At 44.9% G+C, this 14,294-nt stretch overlaps 1 protein-coding gene across 4 annotated transcripts in view; it reads left to right on the top strand.

The window, feature by feature from the left end:
- Window positions 1-14,294, top strand: part of ZNF532 (zinc finger protein 532) — a 106,935-nt gene that overhangs the window by 42,361 nt on the left and 50,280 nt on the right. For all 4 annotated transcript variants that reach the window (XM_047767038.1, XM_047767039.1, XM_047767037.1 and 1 more), the window contains exon 4: window positions 2,920-5,282. In XM_047767038.1, the coding sequence (XP_047622994.1) occupies window positions 2,937-5,282 (2,346 nt within the window). In that variant the 5' untranslated portion in view covers window positions 2,920-2,936. The remainder of the gene's footprint in view (window positions 1-2,919; window positions 5,283-14,294) is intronic.

Here is a 14,294-nt window from a genome sequence, read left to right as displayed (position 1 = left end):
TCCCTGCCTTTGCTCAGTGGGTTAAGGATCCGGCACTGTCATGAGCTGTGGTATAGGTTGCAAATGAGGCTCGTATTCCACATTGCTGTGGCTCTGGTGTAGGCCGGCTGCTACAGCTCTGATTAGATTCCTAGCCTGGGAATCTCCATATGCCATGGGAGCAGCCCAAGAAATGACAAAAAGACAAAAAAAAAAAAAGAAAGAGGAAAATTCATATCAAACTTTCTTGCTAGATAGGACTTCTTATAGATGTTTTCATGTCATTATCAGCCTAGAAGTGTTGATGTTTTGTTTCCTGGTACCTTTGTCACATCTATACTTTGATACTGTGAGTGCAGGAAATGTAGCCCAGCATATTCTCCCTGGGCTAAGCAAACAGTCTAGAGCAAAGAACGTGTGACTTCTTAGCTCATATTGAACCATTAGTGTTTGTTTCATCTTCAATAGTCGTTTTTCCTAACAAAATTCTTCAGTGTTGGGATGTGTCCCAGAGTGAGTGAATATGCTGAGGGTGTCTTAGCAGCTGATGATGTATTTGTGGTTAATGTGAGCTTTCATGGGTATGTTTGTTGTCACCTGGGTAGAAATTCTGCTGTGACCTTGATAGTTGTTTTTATTAGCAATGTGTGATTTTTTTTACAGATCGTACAAGAAAAAAAGATCATTAAAATACTTCAGTAAAATATGAAAGGCAGCTTTTTTTTTTTTTTTTAAATATAGGGCTGTTCCCACGGCATATGGAGGTTCCCAGGGGTCGAATCAGAGCTGTAGCCACCAGCCTACGCCACAGCCACAGCAACGCAAGATCCCTGACCCACTGAGCGAGGCCAGGGATCAAACCCGCATCCTCATGGGATATTAGTCAGATTCATTTCCGCTGTGCCACAATGGGAACTCCTGAAAGGCAACTTCTAAGTGTTTTATTTATTTTTTATTTATTTTTAAATTTATTTTTATTTTTATTTTTTGTCTTTTTATTTATTGATTTATTTTTTGTCTTTTTATTTATTGATTTATTTTTTGTCTTTTTGCCATTTCTTGGGCTGCTCTCGTGGCATATGGAGATTCCCAGGCTAGGGGTCGAATCAGAGCTGTAGCCACTGGCCTACGCCAGAGCCACAGCAACGCCAGATCCGAGCCGCGTCTGCAACCTACACCACAGCTCATGGCAACGCCGGATTGTTAACCCACTGAGCAAGGGCAGGGACCGAACCCGCAACCTCATGGTTCCTAGTCGGATTCGTTAACCACTGTGCCACGACGGGAACTCCCAACTTCTAAGTGTTTTAAAGCAGATTTAGAGGAGGAATAACATAGTAAATATTAACAAGGAAAGAGTCTAGGTATCTATATTTAGGCTGATTTTTCCCCCTGAAAGTTGCCTACGATCAGCTGTGACCCCCTTTTCTTCAGACATTGTTGCTCGATTCTTCTCTCATATTCCTTTTTTTTTTTTTCTTTCTTTCTCGCCCTCTCCTTCACTTTCCTATTTTTCATTCCTCCTCTTCCCTTTCCTTCTTGCCTTCTCCGCCTGGCTGCTGGCCTCCACCTCAGGAGGAAGGAACAGGCCCAGAGAGATGCACTGACTTCCTGAGGGTCTGAGAGTGAGTGAGTTATCAGGAGAGCCGGGACTAGGCCTGTTTTTGTTAGAAATCCTGTGTTTTGCTCTAAATCCCTGACTTGTGTCATGTTAGTTATTTGGCATTTATGGTGCAAAGGCAAGTGAGATGTTGCTCGTCTTCAGCCAGTAGGCAAGAAGAGACAAGTACATACTAGCACAGCCAGGCAATACTGGAATCGTAAGATGAAGAGCTCCGGGGGCTCGGGGGTAGAGCTCCCCTCCAGCGGAGGGTTTATATGATCCCTAGTCACCTGTCCTCTTCAGGTGGGGTGAAGGGCCCTTTGTAAAGACCTCAAGTATTTCATGTATTTATATACCATTTATCTTTAGTGATACGTTGGTCCATGTCCTAACACTTTCCCTCCTCCTGCTGTCCAACGCTTTGTGGACCTGAATGGAGGGGCTTCTTCATAGATAGTTGTCCACACTGATCTATCCTGGGTACAGAGCAGAGGGCCTTCCTTCTGCCTGGGCTCTGTGCATCCTTGGGTCCACGTTGTCACATGCTCAGTGTAACTTCAAGGAAGGACTTTTCTCAGCTGCCACGACCACTTGCACAGCTTTGTTGGCCGAGTGGTAGTTAGGAAACAGCTTAACCTTAACCAGTGAAGCCATTGAGCTTGGGAGGGAGAGGAAGGCATGCTGTGCTTTTCTGCCAAGAGAGTATTTTTTTCCCCTAACATAATGGAGCAAATTAGGATTAAATAAAACCTGATGGGATGAGCTCCTTGGGGATTTTTAAAAATCTCAGGTGAAACTTTATTAGTAGTAGACAGTCTGTAATGGGTTGGGATGCTCACTTCTTTGTGGATGAATTGAAATCTCCAATTGGTTTTTTGACTGCAATATATTTCTTTTAATGTGATATTGCAAATCTGAGAGTGACTGTATTAATAATCATTTTACCAGTTGAATTAAATGCTGTCAAGATCAAAATATGTCTGGAAATAGCTTTTTGTGAAAACAGTGAGATGAATGCAGTGATAAACTTCGTCTTCTAGACATTACACCAGAACCCGCTCTTATTGCTGTCACAGTTTTGATCAGCTTATTGGGGAGGCTCCATGCTGGTTGTGCTCACAGTGTTTCGGAGGAAGCACTTCAAAGCCGTAATCGTCAAGGCTTTGTACCTGTTCTCTGGATGTTTGTTCACTTCAACTCAAGAGTCCCAACATCATAATTAGTTTGGTTATCGACTTGCTCTTTCATGGTAACCATCACTATGTCTGGGTAAATCCTGTAGGGATGTTTATCAGAGTGTCAGTTGCTGATGGAGTTATTTTTTGTTTGCTTAACAGAACATCTGATCAAATTCATGACCATGGGGGATATGAAGACCCCAGACTTTGATGACCTCTTGGCAGCATTTGACATCCCAGATATGGTCGATCCCAAAGCAGCTATAGAGTCTGGACACGACGACCAGGAAAGCCACATCAAGCAGAACGCCCACGTGGATGATGACTCCCACACGCCGTCCTCCTCCGACGTCGGTGTCAGCGTTATTGTTAAGAACGTTCGGAACATTGACTCCTCAGAGGGTGCCGAGAAGGATGGCCACAGTGCCACCGGCAACGGCTTGCACAACGGGTTTCTCACGGCGTCCTCTCTTGACACTTACAGTAAAGATGGGTCGAAGTCCTTGAAAGGAGACGTGCCTACCTCAGAGGTGACTTTGAAAGACTCCACTTTTAGCCAGTTTAGTCCCATCTCAAGTGCTGAAGAGTTTGACGACGATGAGAAGATAGAGGTGGATGACCCCCCTGACAAAGAGGACATGCGTTCAGGCTTTCGATCAAATGTGTTGGCTGGATCGGTTCCCCAGCAGGACTATGATAAACTAAAGGCACTCGGGGGAGAAGGCCTAAGCAAAACTGGAATCTCTACGTCAGGCAATCTAGATAAAAACAAAGTTGTTAAGAGAGAAACGGAAACAAATTCTATAAATCTGAGTGTTTATGAATCTTTTAAAGTCAGAAAAGTGGAGGATAAGTTGAAGGAAAACTCGGAAAAGGTGCTTGAAAACAGGGTCCATGAGGGGAAGCTGAGCTCTGAGAAGAATGATGCCTCCTTAGGCGGTGTGGCGCCGTCAAGGACCAAGCCATCCTCCAAGCTTTCTTCCTGCATTGCTGCAATTGCAGCGCTTAGCGCTAAAAAGGCTGCTTCCGACTCCTCTAAAGAACCAGTGACCAATTCCCGGGAGTCCTCACCATTACCAAAAGAAGTAAATGACAGCCCAAGAGCCATCGAAAAGTCTCCTGAATCCCAGAGTCTCATTGATGGGACAAAAAAAGTGTCCCTCAAGCAGCCGGATAGTCCCAGGAGCATTTCCAGTGAAAACAGTAGCAAGGGATCGCCCTCCTCTCCTGCAGGGTCAACACCAGCAATTCCCAAAGTCCGCATCAAAACCATCAAAACGTCTTCTGGGGAAATTAAGAGAACCGTGACGAGGGTGTTGCCTGAAGTCGATCTCGATGCTGGTAAAAAGCCTTCTGAGCAGACGGGGTCCATGGTGGCATCCGTGACATCACTTCTGTCATCTCCGACCTCGGCCGCCGTTCTTTCCTCCCCACCCAGGGCACCTCTGCAGTCAGCGGTCGTCACCAACGCAGTGGCCCCTGCTGAGCTGACCCCCAAACAGGTTACCATCAAGCCTGTGGCAACCGCCTTCCTCCCAGTGTCAGCTGTGAAGACAGCCGGATCTCAAGTCATCAATTTGAAGCTCGCCAACAACACGACGGTCAAAGCCACGGTCATATCTGCTGCCTCGGTTCAGAGTGCCAGCAGTGCCATCATTAAAGCTGCCAACGCCATCCAGCAGCAGACTGTCGTGGTGCCGGCCTCCAGCCTGGCCAACGCCAAACTCGTGCCAAAGACTGTGCACCTCGCCAACCTCAACCTTCTGCCTCAGGGCGCCCAGGCCACTTCCGAGCTCCGCCAAGTGCTCACCAAACCTCAGCAGCAAATAAAGCAGGCAATAATCAATGCCGCGGCCTCGCAGCCACCCAAAAAGGTGTCGCGGGTCCAGGTGGTGTCCTCCCTGCAGAGTTCTGTGGTGGAAGCTTTCAACAAGGTGCTGAGCAGCGTCAACCCAGTCCCAGTTTACATCCCCAACCTCAGTCCCCCTGCCAACGCGGGCATCACGCTCCCAACCCGCGGCTACAAGTGCTTGGAGTGTGGGGACTCCTTTGCCCTTGAAAAGAGCCTGACCCAGCACTACGACAGACGCAGCGTGCGCATCGAAGTGACCTGCAACCACTGTACCAAGAACCTGGTGTTTTACAACAAGTGCAGTCTCCTGTCCCATGCCCGTGGGCACAAGGAGAAGGGGGTGGTGATGCAGTGCTCCCACTTGATTTTGAAGCCAGTCCCGGCAGACCAGATGATCGTTTCTCCGTCAAGCAATACTCCTGCTTCATCTTCCACTCTGCCGAGCTCCGGGGGGGCCGGCACGCACACTGTAACAAAAATTCAGTCTGGCATAACTGGGACAGTCATATCAGCCCCTTCAAGCACACCCATCATTCCAGCTATGCCTCTGGATGAAGATCCATCCAAGCTCTGTAGGCATAGTCTGAAATGTTTGGAGTGTAATGAAGTTTTCCAGGATGAGACGTCACTGGCTACCCATTTCCAGCAGGCCGCAGATACCAGTGGACAAGTAGAGTATCATTTACATTTTGGTGTTTCAGTGCTGAATCTGTAGACACAAGTGCTTTATACGATGCCATTGATTTTAGGGGTGGGAGCTCAGTTAAAGAGGGGGACGTGTGTGTGCGTGTGTCTGTGTATGAATCCGTACTCAAGCATATGAGAGAGGATCGTTTTCATAGACTTAGAACAATGTTGAGATGTGAATCTTATTTAAAAATCAATTTTGGGAGTTTCCATTGTGGCTCAGAGGGTTAAGGACCCGACGTAGTCTCTGTGAGGATGCAGGTTAGATCCTTGGCCTTGCTCGGTGGGTTAAGGATCTGGTGTTCCTGCAGGCTTCAGTGTACGTCACAGGTGAAGCTCTGCTCTGGTGTTACTGTGGCTGTAGTGTAGACTGGCAGCTGCAGCTCTGATTTGACCCTTAGCCCAGAAACTTCTATGTGCCACAGGTGTGGCCATAAAAAGAAAAAAAAACCCAGTTTTTTGGGGAAGATGATACTTTTAGACAAATAGGAGCTCTGTACCAGGTGGGTTATGGCACCTTAGATTTAGGGTAAGTAAAAGAGCTTGGGATTGTTGGATCATTGAAATTTAATGTCTGAGTCTGAGATTTAGCAGTTGATAGTATCACCCCATTGCATTGAGTGTTGAAGTCAGGCTACATTACCAGTGTTCTTGAGTCATTTATTAGCGACTATTTTGGAATTTTAAAAATTCCTGTTGTTGGGAGTTCCTGTTGTGGCTCAGTGGTTAATGAATCTGACTGGGAACCCTGAGGCTGCGGGTTCGATCCCTGGCCTTGCTCAGTGGGTTAAGGATCTGGCATTGCTGTGAGCTGTGGTGTAGGTCGCAGATGGTAGCTGACATCCTGCATTGCTGTGGCTGTGGCGTAGGCCAGTGGTTACAGCTCTGATTCAACCCCTATCCTGGGAACCTCCATATGCCGAGGGAGTGGTCCTAGAAATGGCAAAAGACAAAAAAAAAAAAAAAATTCCTGTTGTTGTTTATTGTAATTACCATCTTTTATAGTTGAGCACACCCAATCAGTATCCACTTGTGAGGCGTGCCTGCTTAAGATGTTGGTCTAGAAGTATATTCAGTAGCAGTCTTTAGTGCAGTGAATTTAAGCTGCAAATGGAAAACCCATCTTCGTTTAAATAGAATACTTTTGCATTTGTTGGTAACATTTTTTTTTGTGGTGAAGTGTAGGTTGGTGTGGGTGAGATGCATTTCACAGTGGGCGTCAGCAGTTTTCTCCCTCGCATTTGCTTCTCTCCATGAGGCAACTTCTGGGCAGTAAATAAATGTGTTTTACAATATATGATCCCTCTCATTTGAAAATCACTGGTCATGTTGAATGAAACTAATTTGAGCTATAGAGACCATGTGATTTATTGCCCAAACCAGGAAGCTCATGAAATTGGGAGGGGTGCTACTGTGAGCTGGTATACGCTCCTCAAATTTCTCTTATCATGACCCAGTGGTAAACGGGCCTCTCCTTTATTTGCCTCCAATATCTTGTTGTCTAAGAGGTTTATGCTGAGGTTTATGCATCTGATACTGTCACCTCCACCATCACCTTGGTCAGGACCCCAAGGGCGGCTGCTGAATTAAGTTCTTTGTAGGATTTTGAGTTTGAGGGAAAAAAAGATCAAGAATACCTCAATGTTTTTTTTTTGTTCCTCTGGACATTCAGTTGAGTGAGAATAGAAATGATAACGAGTTTCAAGAACATTCTCAAAGCATTGGATGTTATATATTTCACTGGCTCTGACAGTAAAACACTCAGGTGGCTGAACTGGTTTGAGAAGGCAGCCTGATGCGGCCCTTGCAGCCTCTCTTGGTGACAGGGCTTGGGTTCTGTCTGGGTTCTGCTTATCATCACTTCATCACAGGGGCAGGTAGTCTTTCTTTCCATCTTAAAAGGATGCAGTAAAAAGAAGAAAAGAAAAAGCTGTTTCTCAGTTCTGTAATTTATCATTTTAGGAATGTTACCGGTGTGCTAGGAGTCATACCGTATGTGACCTTTGAGGTTGGCTTTTTTCACTAAGGATAATTCCCTGGAGATTTGTTCAGTTGTGTCCTTCAGTTTGTCAGATATATCAATATCTTATTCCTTTTTGTTGCTGAGAGTTACCCTATCATGTGCTGATACCACAGGGTGCTTAATCCCATCCAGTCACTGAAGGATTTCTGCATTATTCCCAGTTTGGGGCTATTATGAATAAAGCTGTTTATTCATTTGTTTATAGGTTTTTGTGTGAATGTTACATTTTCATTTCTTAGGAATAAATCCCTTTGTGTGCTGAGTCATATGGTAGTTGCATATTTATATACTTAAATTCCTTTCCACAGTGGCTGTGCAATTTAAAATTTCAAGAACAGTGTATGGATGATCTATTTTCTCCACATCCTCACCAGCATTTGGTGGTGGTATCCTTTTTCATTTTAACCATCCTGCTAGGTGTGTAGTGATATCTTGTGGTTTCAGTTTGTTTCCTCAATAGCTAATGATGTTGTACGTCTTTTTAAGTGTTATTTGCCATCTTCATACCACTTTTGGTGAAGTATCTCTTCTTTCATCCATTTTCTAATTTTTTTTTTGTTTATTTTTTTACTGTTAAGCGTTCTTGATATGTTTTTAGATACTAGTCCTTTGTTGGTATGTGGTTCCAAGTCGTTTCTCCCAGTCTGTGGCTTGTCTTTTCATCTTCTTATTAGGTCTTTGGCAGAGTAAGTGTTTTTAATTTTGATGAAGTCCCGTTTATCAGTTTTCTCTTGCTTTTGGTGTCAGATCTAAGAACTCTTGCTATATCCTGAGAATCTTCTCTTATGGTTTCTTCTAAAAGTTTTTGGTTTTATGATTTATGTTTACGTTGGTGAGACATTTTGTATAATGCTTGAGATTTTTTTCCCCCATACATGTCCTTTTCCTCCAATACCATTTGTCCAAAGACTGTCTTTCCTCCATTGAATTGCCTTTGCAGTCAGATGTCAGCTGAGCATATGCGTGGGGCCATTTCTGGGATTCTAATTCTTCCACTTCATTCTTCTTCTTTTTTGTCTTTTTAGGGCCGCACCCAAGCATATGGAGGTTCCCAGGCTGGGAGTCTAATCAGAGCTGTAGCTGCCAGCCTATGCCACAGCCACAACAATGTGGGATTCTGAGCCACATCTTCGACCTGCACCACAGCTCACGGAAATGCCGGATCCTTAACCCACTGAGTGAGGCCAGGGATCAAACCCTCATTCTCAAGGTTACTAGTTGGGTTCTTAACCTGCTGAGCCACTACAGGAACTCCTTTCCTTTTTCTTCTTTTTCTCCCACTTTTTGTCTTTTAGGGCCGCACCCGTGGCATATGGAGGTTCCCAGGCTAGGGGTCTGTCTAGTCGGAGCTACAGCCGTCGGCCTACGCCAAAGCCACAGCAACTTGGGGTCTGAGCTGCGTCTGCGACCTACACCATAGCTCATGATGATGCCATATCCCTAACTCACTGAGCGAGGCCAGTAATCGAACCTGCATCCTCATGGATGCTAGTCAGGTTCACTAACTGCTGAGCCACGATGGGAACTTCCTTTCCTTCTTTCTTTGCATGTTTTGTTAGCTTTTTTTCTTCCCCTCTCAGTTGTAAATGGTATTGTATTTTTCAGTATTCATATGTTTATTGCTAATATATGGAAATACAATTCATTTTTATCATATATCCCTTTAGATGTTAAACTAATTTATTAGATTTAGGGTATTTATGTGGTGGGGGGTAGTTACATTGGTTTTTTTCAGATGTTGAACCAGCCTTGCATCTCTGGAATGAATCTCACTTGATCAGTGTGCATGGTATTTTTTAATATATTGTGAATTATATTTGCCAGTATTGTTAATATTTTGCGTCTATATTCGTATAGGAAGGAACTGTATAATTGGTGTTAGATTTTAAATATTTGATAGAATTCCCCAGTGAAACCACCTGAGCCTGGAGATTTCTTTTTTGGGATCTTTTTAAACACCCACTGGGCTGGTGGAGGGATGCAAATCCCACCTCCCTGCTGGCCCTCTTTGATGCCTTCTGGGCTAGGGTATTAGGGCACCTTCCTACAGTCTCAAGAGCAGAATTCTGGGCTCCACCCGGACTTGACGTGTTGCAGGTGGGGCCACAGTGTTTCCTGTGTTGTTTGGCTGGAGTAGAGAAGTAATTGTCTACATTTTCTCCTTTGTTAGGCTGCCCTTTTCCTAGTCCTTTGGCTGGAGATGGCAGGCTTTCACTAGAGATGTTTTGTCAGTACCCATTGGTGTTTCTGGGTTTCCAGTTTTTTCAGCTCTAAACCTGGAATCAGGAATTCCCGTTGTGGCTTCACATTTTAAGAACCTGACAATGTGTCCGTGAGGATGCAGATTAGATCCCTGGCTTTGTTTTGTGGGTTAAGGTTCTGGTGTTGCTGCAAGCTGCTATGTAGGTCACAGATGTGGCTCAGATCCCATGTTGCTGTGGCTGTGGTACAAGCTGGCAGCTGCAGCTCCAATTTGACCCCTAGCCCAGGAACTTCCATGTGCCACAGGTGCAGCCCTAGAAATAAGAAAAGAAAAGGAAAAACAACAACCACAACAACAACCTGGGATCTGTGAGGCAAAAAGAACCTCGGAGAACTCATCACTGTCATTGCTTGGGTCCCAAGGTCCCTGGCCAGCCTGCCTTCTCTGTGCCTTCCAGAGTTTCTTTACATTTGTTGTATATGTATTGCCCAGGAGGGGTAGTTGTACTTAGGGGAAGGAATAGAGAGAGAAGTGCTTCCATTCCGCTTTCCTCCATTTGTTTAAACGTCTGTTCTGTCTTCAGGAGGGATTCTTTAGTTATGTGATTGGGCTCTGCCTTAGGCGTCCAGCCTGTGGTTCTCCTCTGCTTTCTGGAGTCAGGCTTCCTGGGAGGACAGAATTCCACTAGATCCTGGATTCCTCTTCTCTCGGATTTCTGGGATGTCCCTGGCACAGAGCAGGCATCTCTCTCCGGGCCCGTCTGTTGCAGCCGTCAGGGGCCAGCAGCTCTTCTCCCTTTCATGGGTATTGAGTCTGGATCTGTAAGACCTCAGCCTTTCTCGTTTTCAGTGCAGTTACCATTGCCCTTTTCTTTTTCTCTCTTACCTTCTCCCCTCTTATGTTCTGAGCTCTGTTTATGGTTTGAATGGATCCTTTTCCTGGTTGTTCCAAGGGTGCTTGTTGAACCCAGGAAAGGATCTCTTTTCTGTGGCACTGGCCGTGGCTGTCATGTGACATCTCTCTGCATCTCCCTGTACATACATGTTCCGGCTTTGAAGACTTTGCCAGCATGTAAGGAGATAAAGTACGGTTTTGTGGCATTTGCTGAATTCTGCCCTGCTTTTGTGAACTCCCTCTCTTGTGAACGTTCTATGAACAGTTTATACAAAATAATGACTGCCTTAGAGACTCAGAGGGCCCCTTGTTGTTCACCGGCAAGTACTCAGCAAAAACCTTTGCAAGGCTCTGATAAGAGCTGCTGGCATCTGTGGTTTAGCTCAAGGCTTTGCCCTGCATCCCCTGAGCCTGAATCTGAGCCTTGGAATTCTGTCACAGTCCAGTCCATGAGATGGAACAGGACCCCGGGCACGCTCAGGTCCAGGTTAGTCTGCTTACTCTGTGCAGGGGCAAGCTGCCGAGGAGAGGGATTGAGATGGAGCGTCAATGGAGCATCCTGGGTAGATCCTTCCCTTTCCAGCCTCATGGAACCCCGAGGTGTAGTTAAAATGTAGCTCACGGCATTGGCTTCAAACACCGGTGCACCTGCCCTGGTTTGTGGCTTGTACTGCCCCCCCTCTAATTGGTGATCCCTGCGTTGGGGGCACTGAGAAAAGGAGTGGGTGGAGGGGCTAGAGAAGCTTCCCTCCTCTGCATGAAGTGGTTAAGAGCTGACAACTGTGATTTTAATAATTGATAATTAAATGTACAGGAATGTCACTGCTTCACCTCTCAGGAAAACCACAACTACTTCTGGCCAAGTACAGACTGGCAGTGCCTGCTGTAATCTCTGAATTGGTAGAATCTGTTTTTTTCCTGCAGGGACTACATCAGCTATTGAATCAGAATGTTACAGTCCTCTGCTCAACCCTTTTATTTTGCAGTTGAAGAAACAAATGCCCAATTAATTAGTGGCCGACTCAGAACTCAAGACAAGATTTCTTTATTGCTTATTATTCTTTCCAGTTTTTCATGCTGATACAGAAGCATAGTACTTGACAGTGGTAGAGACCACAGAGTCATGAGAATGAACCATATTAGCTTCAGGGGTGCAGATAAAGGTGACTTACCTGTTGAGGTCCTTATTTCTAGGGGTTACTGATTCAGTTTAGTTTTAGGGATTTAATGGGCATTGTTAACACAGCATTCCAAGTATATTAAATTATCTTAAGCAGCCTCAGCCAGGTTTCATTTCTAGACATACTCTGCTCAAGCTGCTGCTTCTGGAAACCATGGAGCCCATCTCCATTCCCTCTACCACCAAAATACCATCATTAACTTGGTTTTTGGTCCTGTTCTTGTTTAATTGTGTGTGTGTGTGTGTGTGTGTGTGTGTGTGTGTGTGTTTAAATCTTTTTAGAGCCACACCTGCGGCATATGGACGTTCCCAAGCTAGGGGTTGAATCAGAGCTGTAGCCGCCTACACCACAGCCACATCACTGCTGGATCCGAGCCGGGTCTGTGACCTACACCACAGCTCACAGCAACACCGGATCCTTAACCCACTGAGCGAGGCCAGTGTTTGAACCTGCCTCCTAATGGATACTAGTCAGATTTGTTACCACTGAGCGATTATTATCTGAGTAGATGATAAGTGTTGACCATACTGCTTTCAGCAGATTTGCTCATTTACCTGTCAACTCTTATTAGGGATTTTTAGTGTGGCAGAATGATTTGAGGACAAAACCATCAAAGCCAGCTAGCGCTGGAAACAATGGTGTATGCAGTCATTTCTGCCATAATGCTTGCTTTGTGTTACTTCCATTTAGGCAAGGGCTGAAATGAAATGCTTTGTCTGTGTTCTCATTGTGAAATTGGGTGAGAGTGAGAGCCAGAAAACAAACTGGTATACTTTATTATTATTATCTTTTTTTTTTTTTGGAGATTATACTGTAGACAGAAGATTATGAAACTGCTGTTAATGAGGCAGAAACAATTTACTTAACATCTGAGCTGACTGTTAAGTTGACAAGTGTTTTGACCTCTGGATGAGTGTGTTTGATGTTGTTGCAGGCTTTTGGTCTGTTTGAAATTTAAGCATAAGTAGACGCTGTATTTACTCACATTTCCCTTGTACATTTCCCAGGCTATTTTTCTTTTTTTTTTTGTCTTTTTGCTATTTCTTGGGCCGCTCCTGTGGCATATGGAGGTTCCCAGACTAGGGGTCCAATCGGAGCTGTAGCCACTGGTTTACGCCAGAGCCACAGCAACGTGGGATCCGAGCCTCGTCTGCGACCTACACCACAGCTCACGGCAACGCCGGATCGTTAACCCACTGAGCAAGGGCAGGGACCGAACCCGCAACCTCATGGTTCCTAGTCGGATTCGTTAACCACTGCGTCACGACGGGAACTCCCCAGGCTATTTTTCTCCGTAAAATATGAGTTGTAACACAAAGAATTGCTTTCCTTGTTACTCAGATAATTCCTCATGCACACAGAGAGGATGCCGGGTCCTAAGGCTTTCTGAATCCTTTCCTGGGTCCATGTGTGTCCCCTTACTCTCCTCAAAGCCCAGCCATCAATTTCAGTGCTAGGGTTGGGGGAAAAGACACAGTATAGGTAGTTGTCCAGTATGAATGTGATTATCTTTTCAGGTTTGTTTTCAGCTTTCTATTGTTACCTGACTATTGCAAAGTAGTATTTTCCTTTAAAAAGTAGCAGTTCTCTGAGCGGATGAGTCTGTTCCAGACTAGAAATTAGCTGCTTGTTACCTAAGCACTGAACACATTTTCCACAGAAGTAAACTGTCAAAAGTGTATTATACTTTTTTCTATTCAAAAGGCAGGTGCTACCCCATCACACTGCTTTATCTTCTAGTAAGTAGCCTCAACTTGTGTAATAGAATTTTAAGATAGATTTTTGTTTCTTTGGAGTTCCTAGTGGCCCAACCAGTTAAGGATCTGGCATTGTCACTGCACTGGCTCCTTGTGCTATGGGATGGGTTGGTTCCCTGGCCTGAGAACTTGTTTTTTTTTTTTTTTTTGTCTTTTTAGGACCGCACCCACAGCACATGGAAGTTTCCAGGCTAGGGGTCCAGTCGTAGCTGTAGCTGCCGGCCTACACCACAGCGACAACAACTTGGGATCTGAGCTGGGTCTGTGACCTACACCACAGCTCATGGCAACACTAGATCTGTGACCCACTGAATGAGGTCAGGGATTGAATCCACGTACTAGTTGGGTTCATTACCGCTGAGCCACAACAGGAACTTCTGGCCTGGGAATTTCTGCATGTCGTGGGTGTGGCCAAAAAAGAAAAAAATACATTTTTGTTTCTTTGATTTAAAACAAAAAAAGAAAGACAGGTTCTTTCAGACCACAAAGAATCCCAGCCTATCCCTGTGTTCAAACACATCCCCCAAATCCAGAGAACTTGTGTCATTGCTGTAAATTCACAGCATCCCAGAGAAGCTAATGTGATCTGCTCCTTTCTGAAAATTCATCACCACCGTCTCGGGAAACAGAAAGAACACAGTGTCTGAAACAGGTGCAGTGGATTAAACTGGAGGAAGTACAGTTAGGTAAAGGGTGTCACATGAGTTTAAACTGTTGCTGTCACACAAGTATCATGGAAGAGAATGCTTGTTCTCAAAGTGTAGTGGAGAGGGTGCAGGTAAACAAAAAATGAGAGTGTCTGCATAGACTATATGCACAAATATATATGCATCTCTGTACAAACTAAAGATAAGAACTTTATCTAATATGATTTCCCAGTGATTGAATTATCCCATTTTAGTAATTGCACAATATGAAAGCATTTTGATTTGGGGCT

Source organism: Phacochoerus africanus, chromosome 2 (genome assembly GCF_016906955.1).
Source record: "Phacochoerus africanus isolate WHEZ1 chromosome 2, ROS_Pafr_v1, whole genome shotgun sequence".
Classification (NCBI taxonomy): Eukaryota; Metazoa; Chordata; class Mammalia; order Artiodactyla; family Suidae; genus Phacochoerus; species Phacochoerus africanus.
Note: the sequence above shows the minus strand (reverse complement) of the source record. Positions and strands in the feature narration are given on the sequence as shown.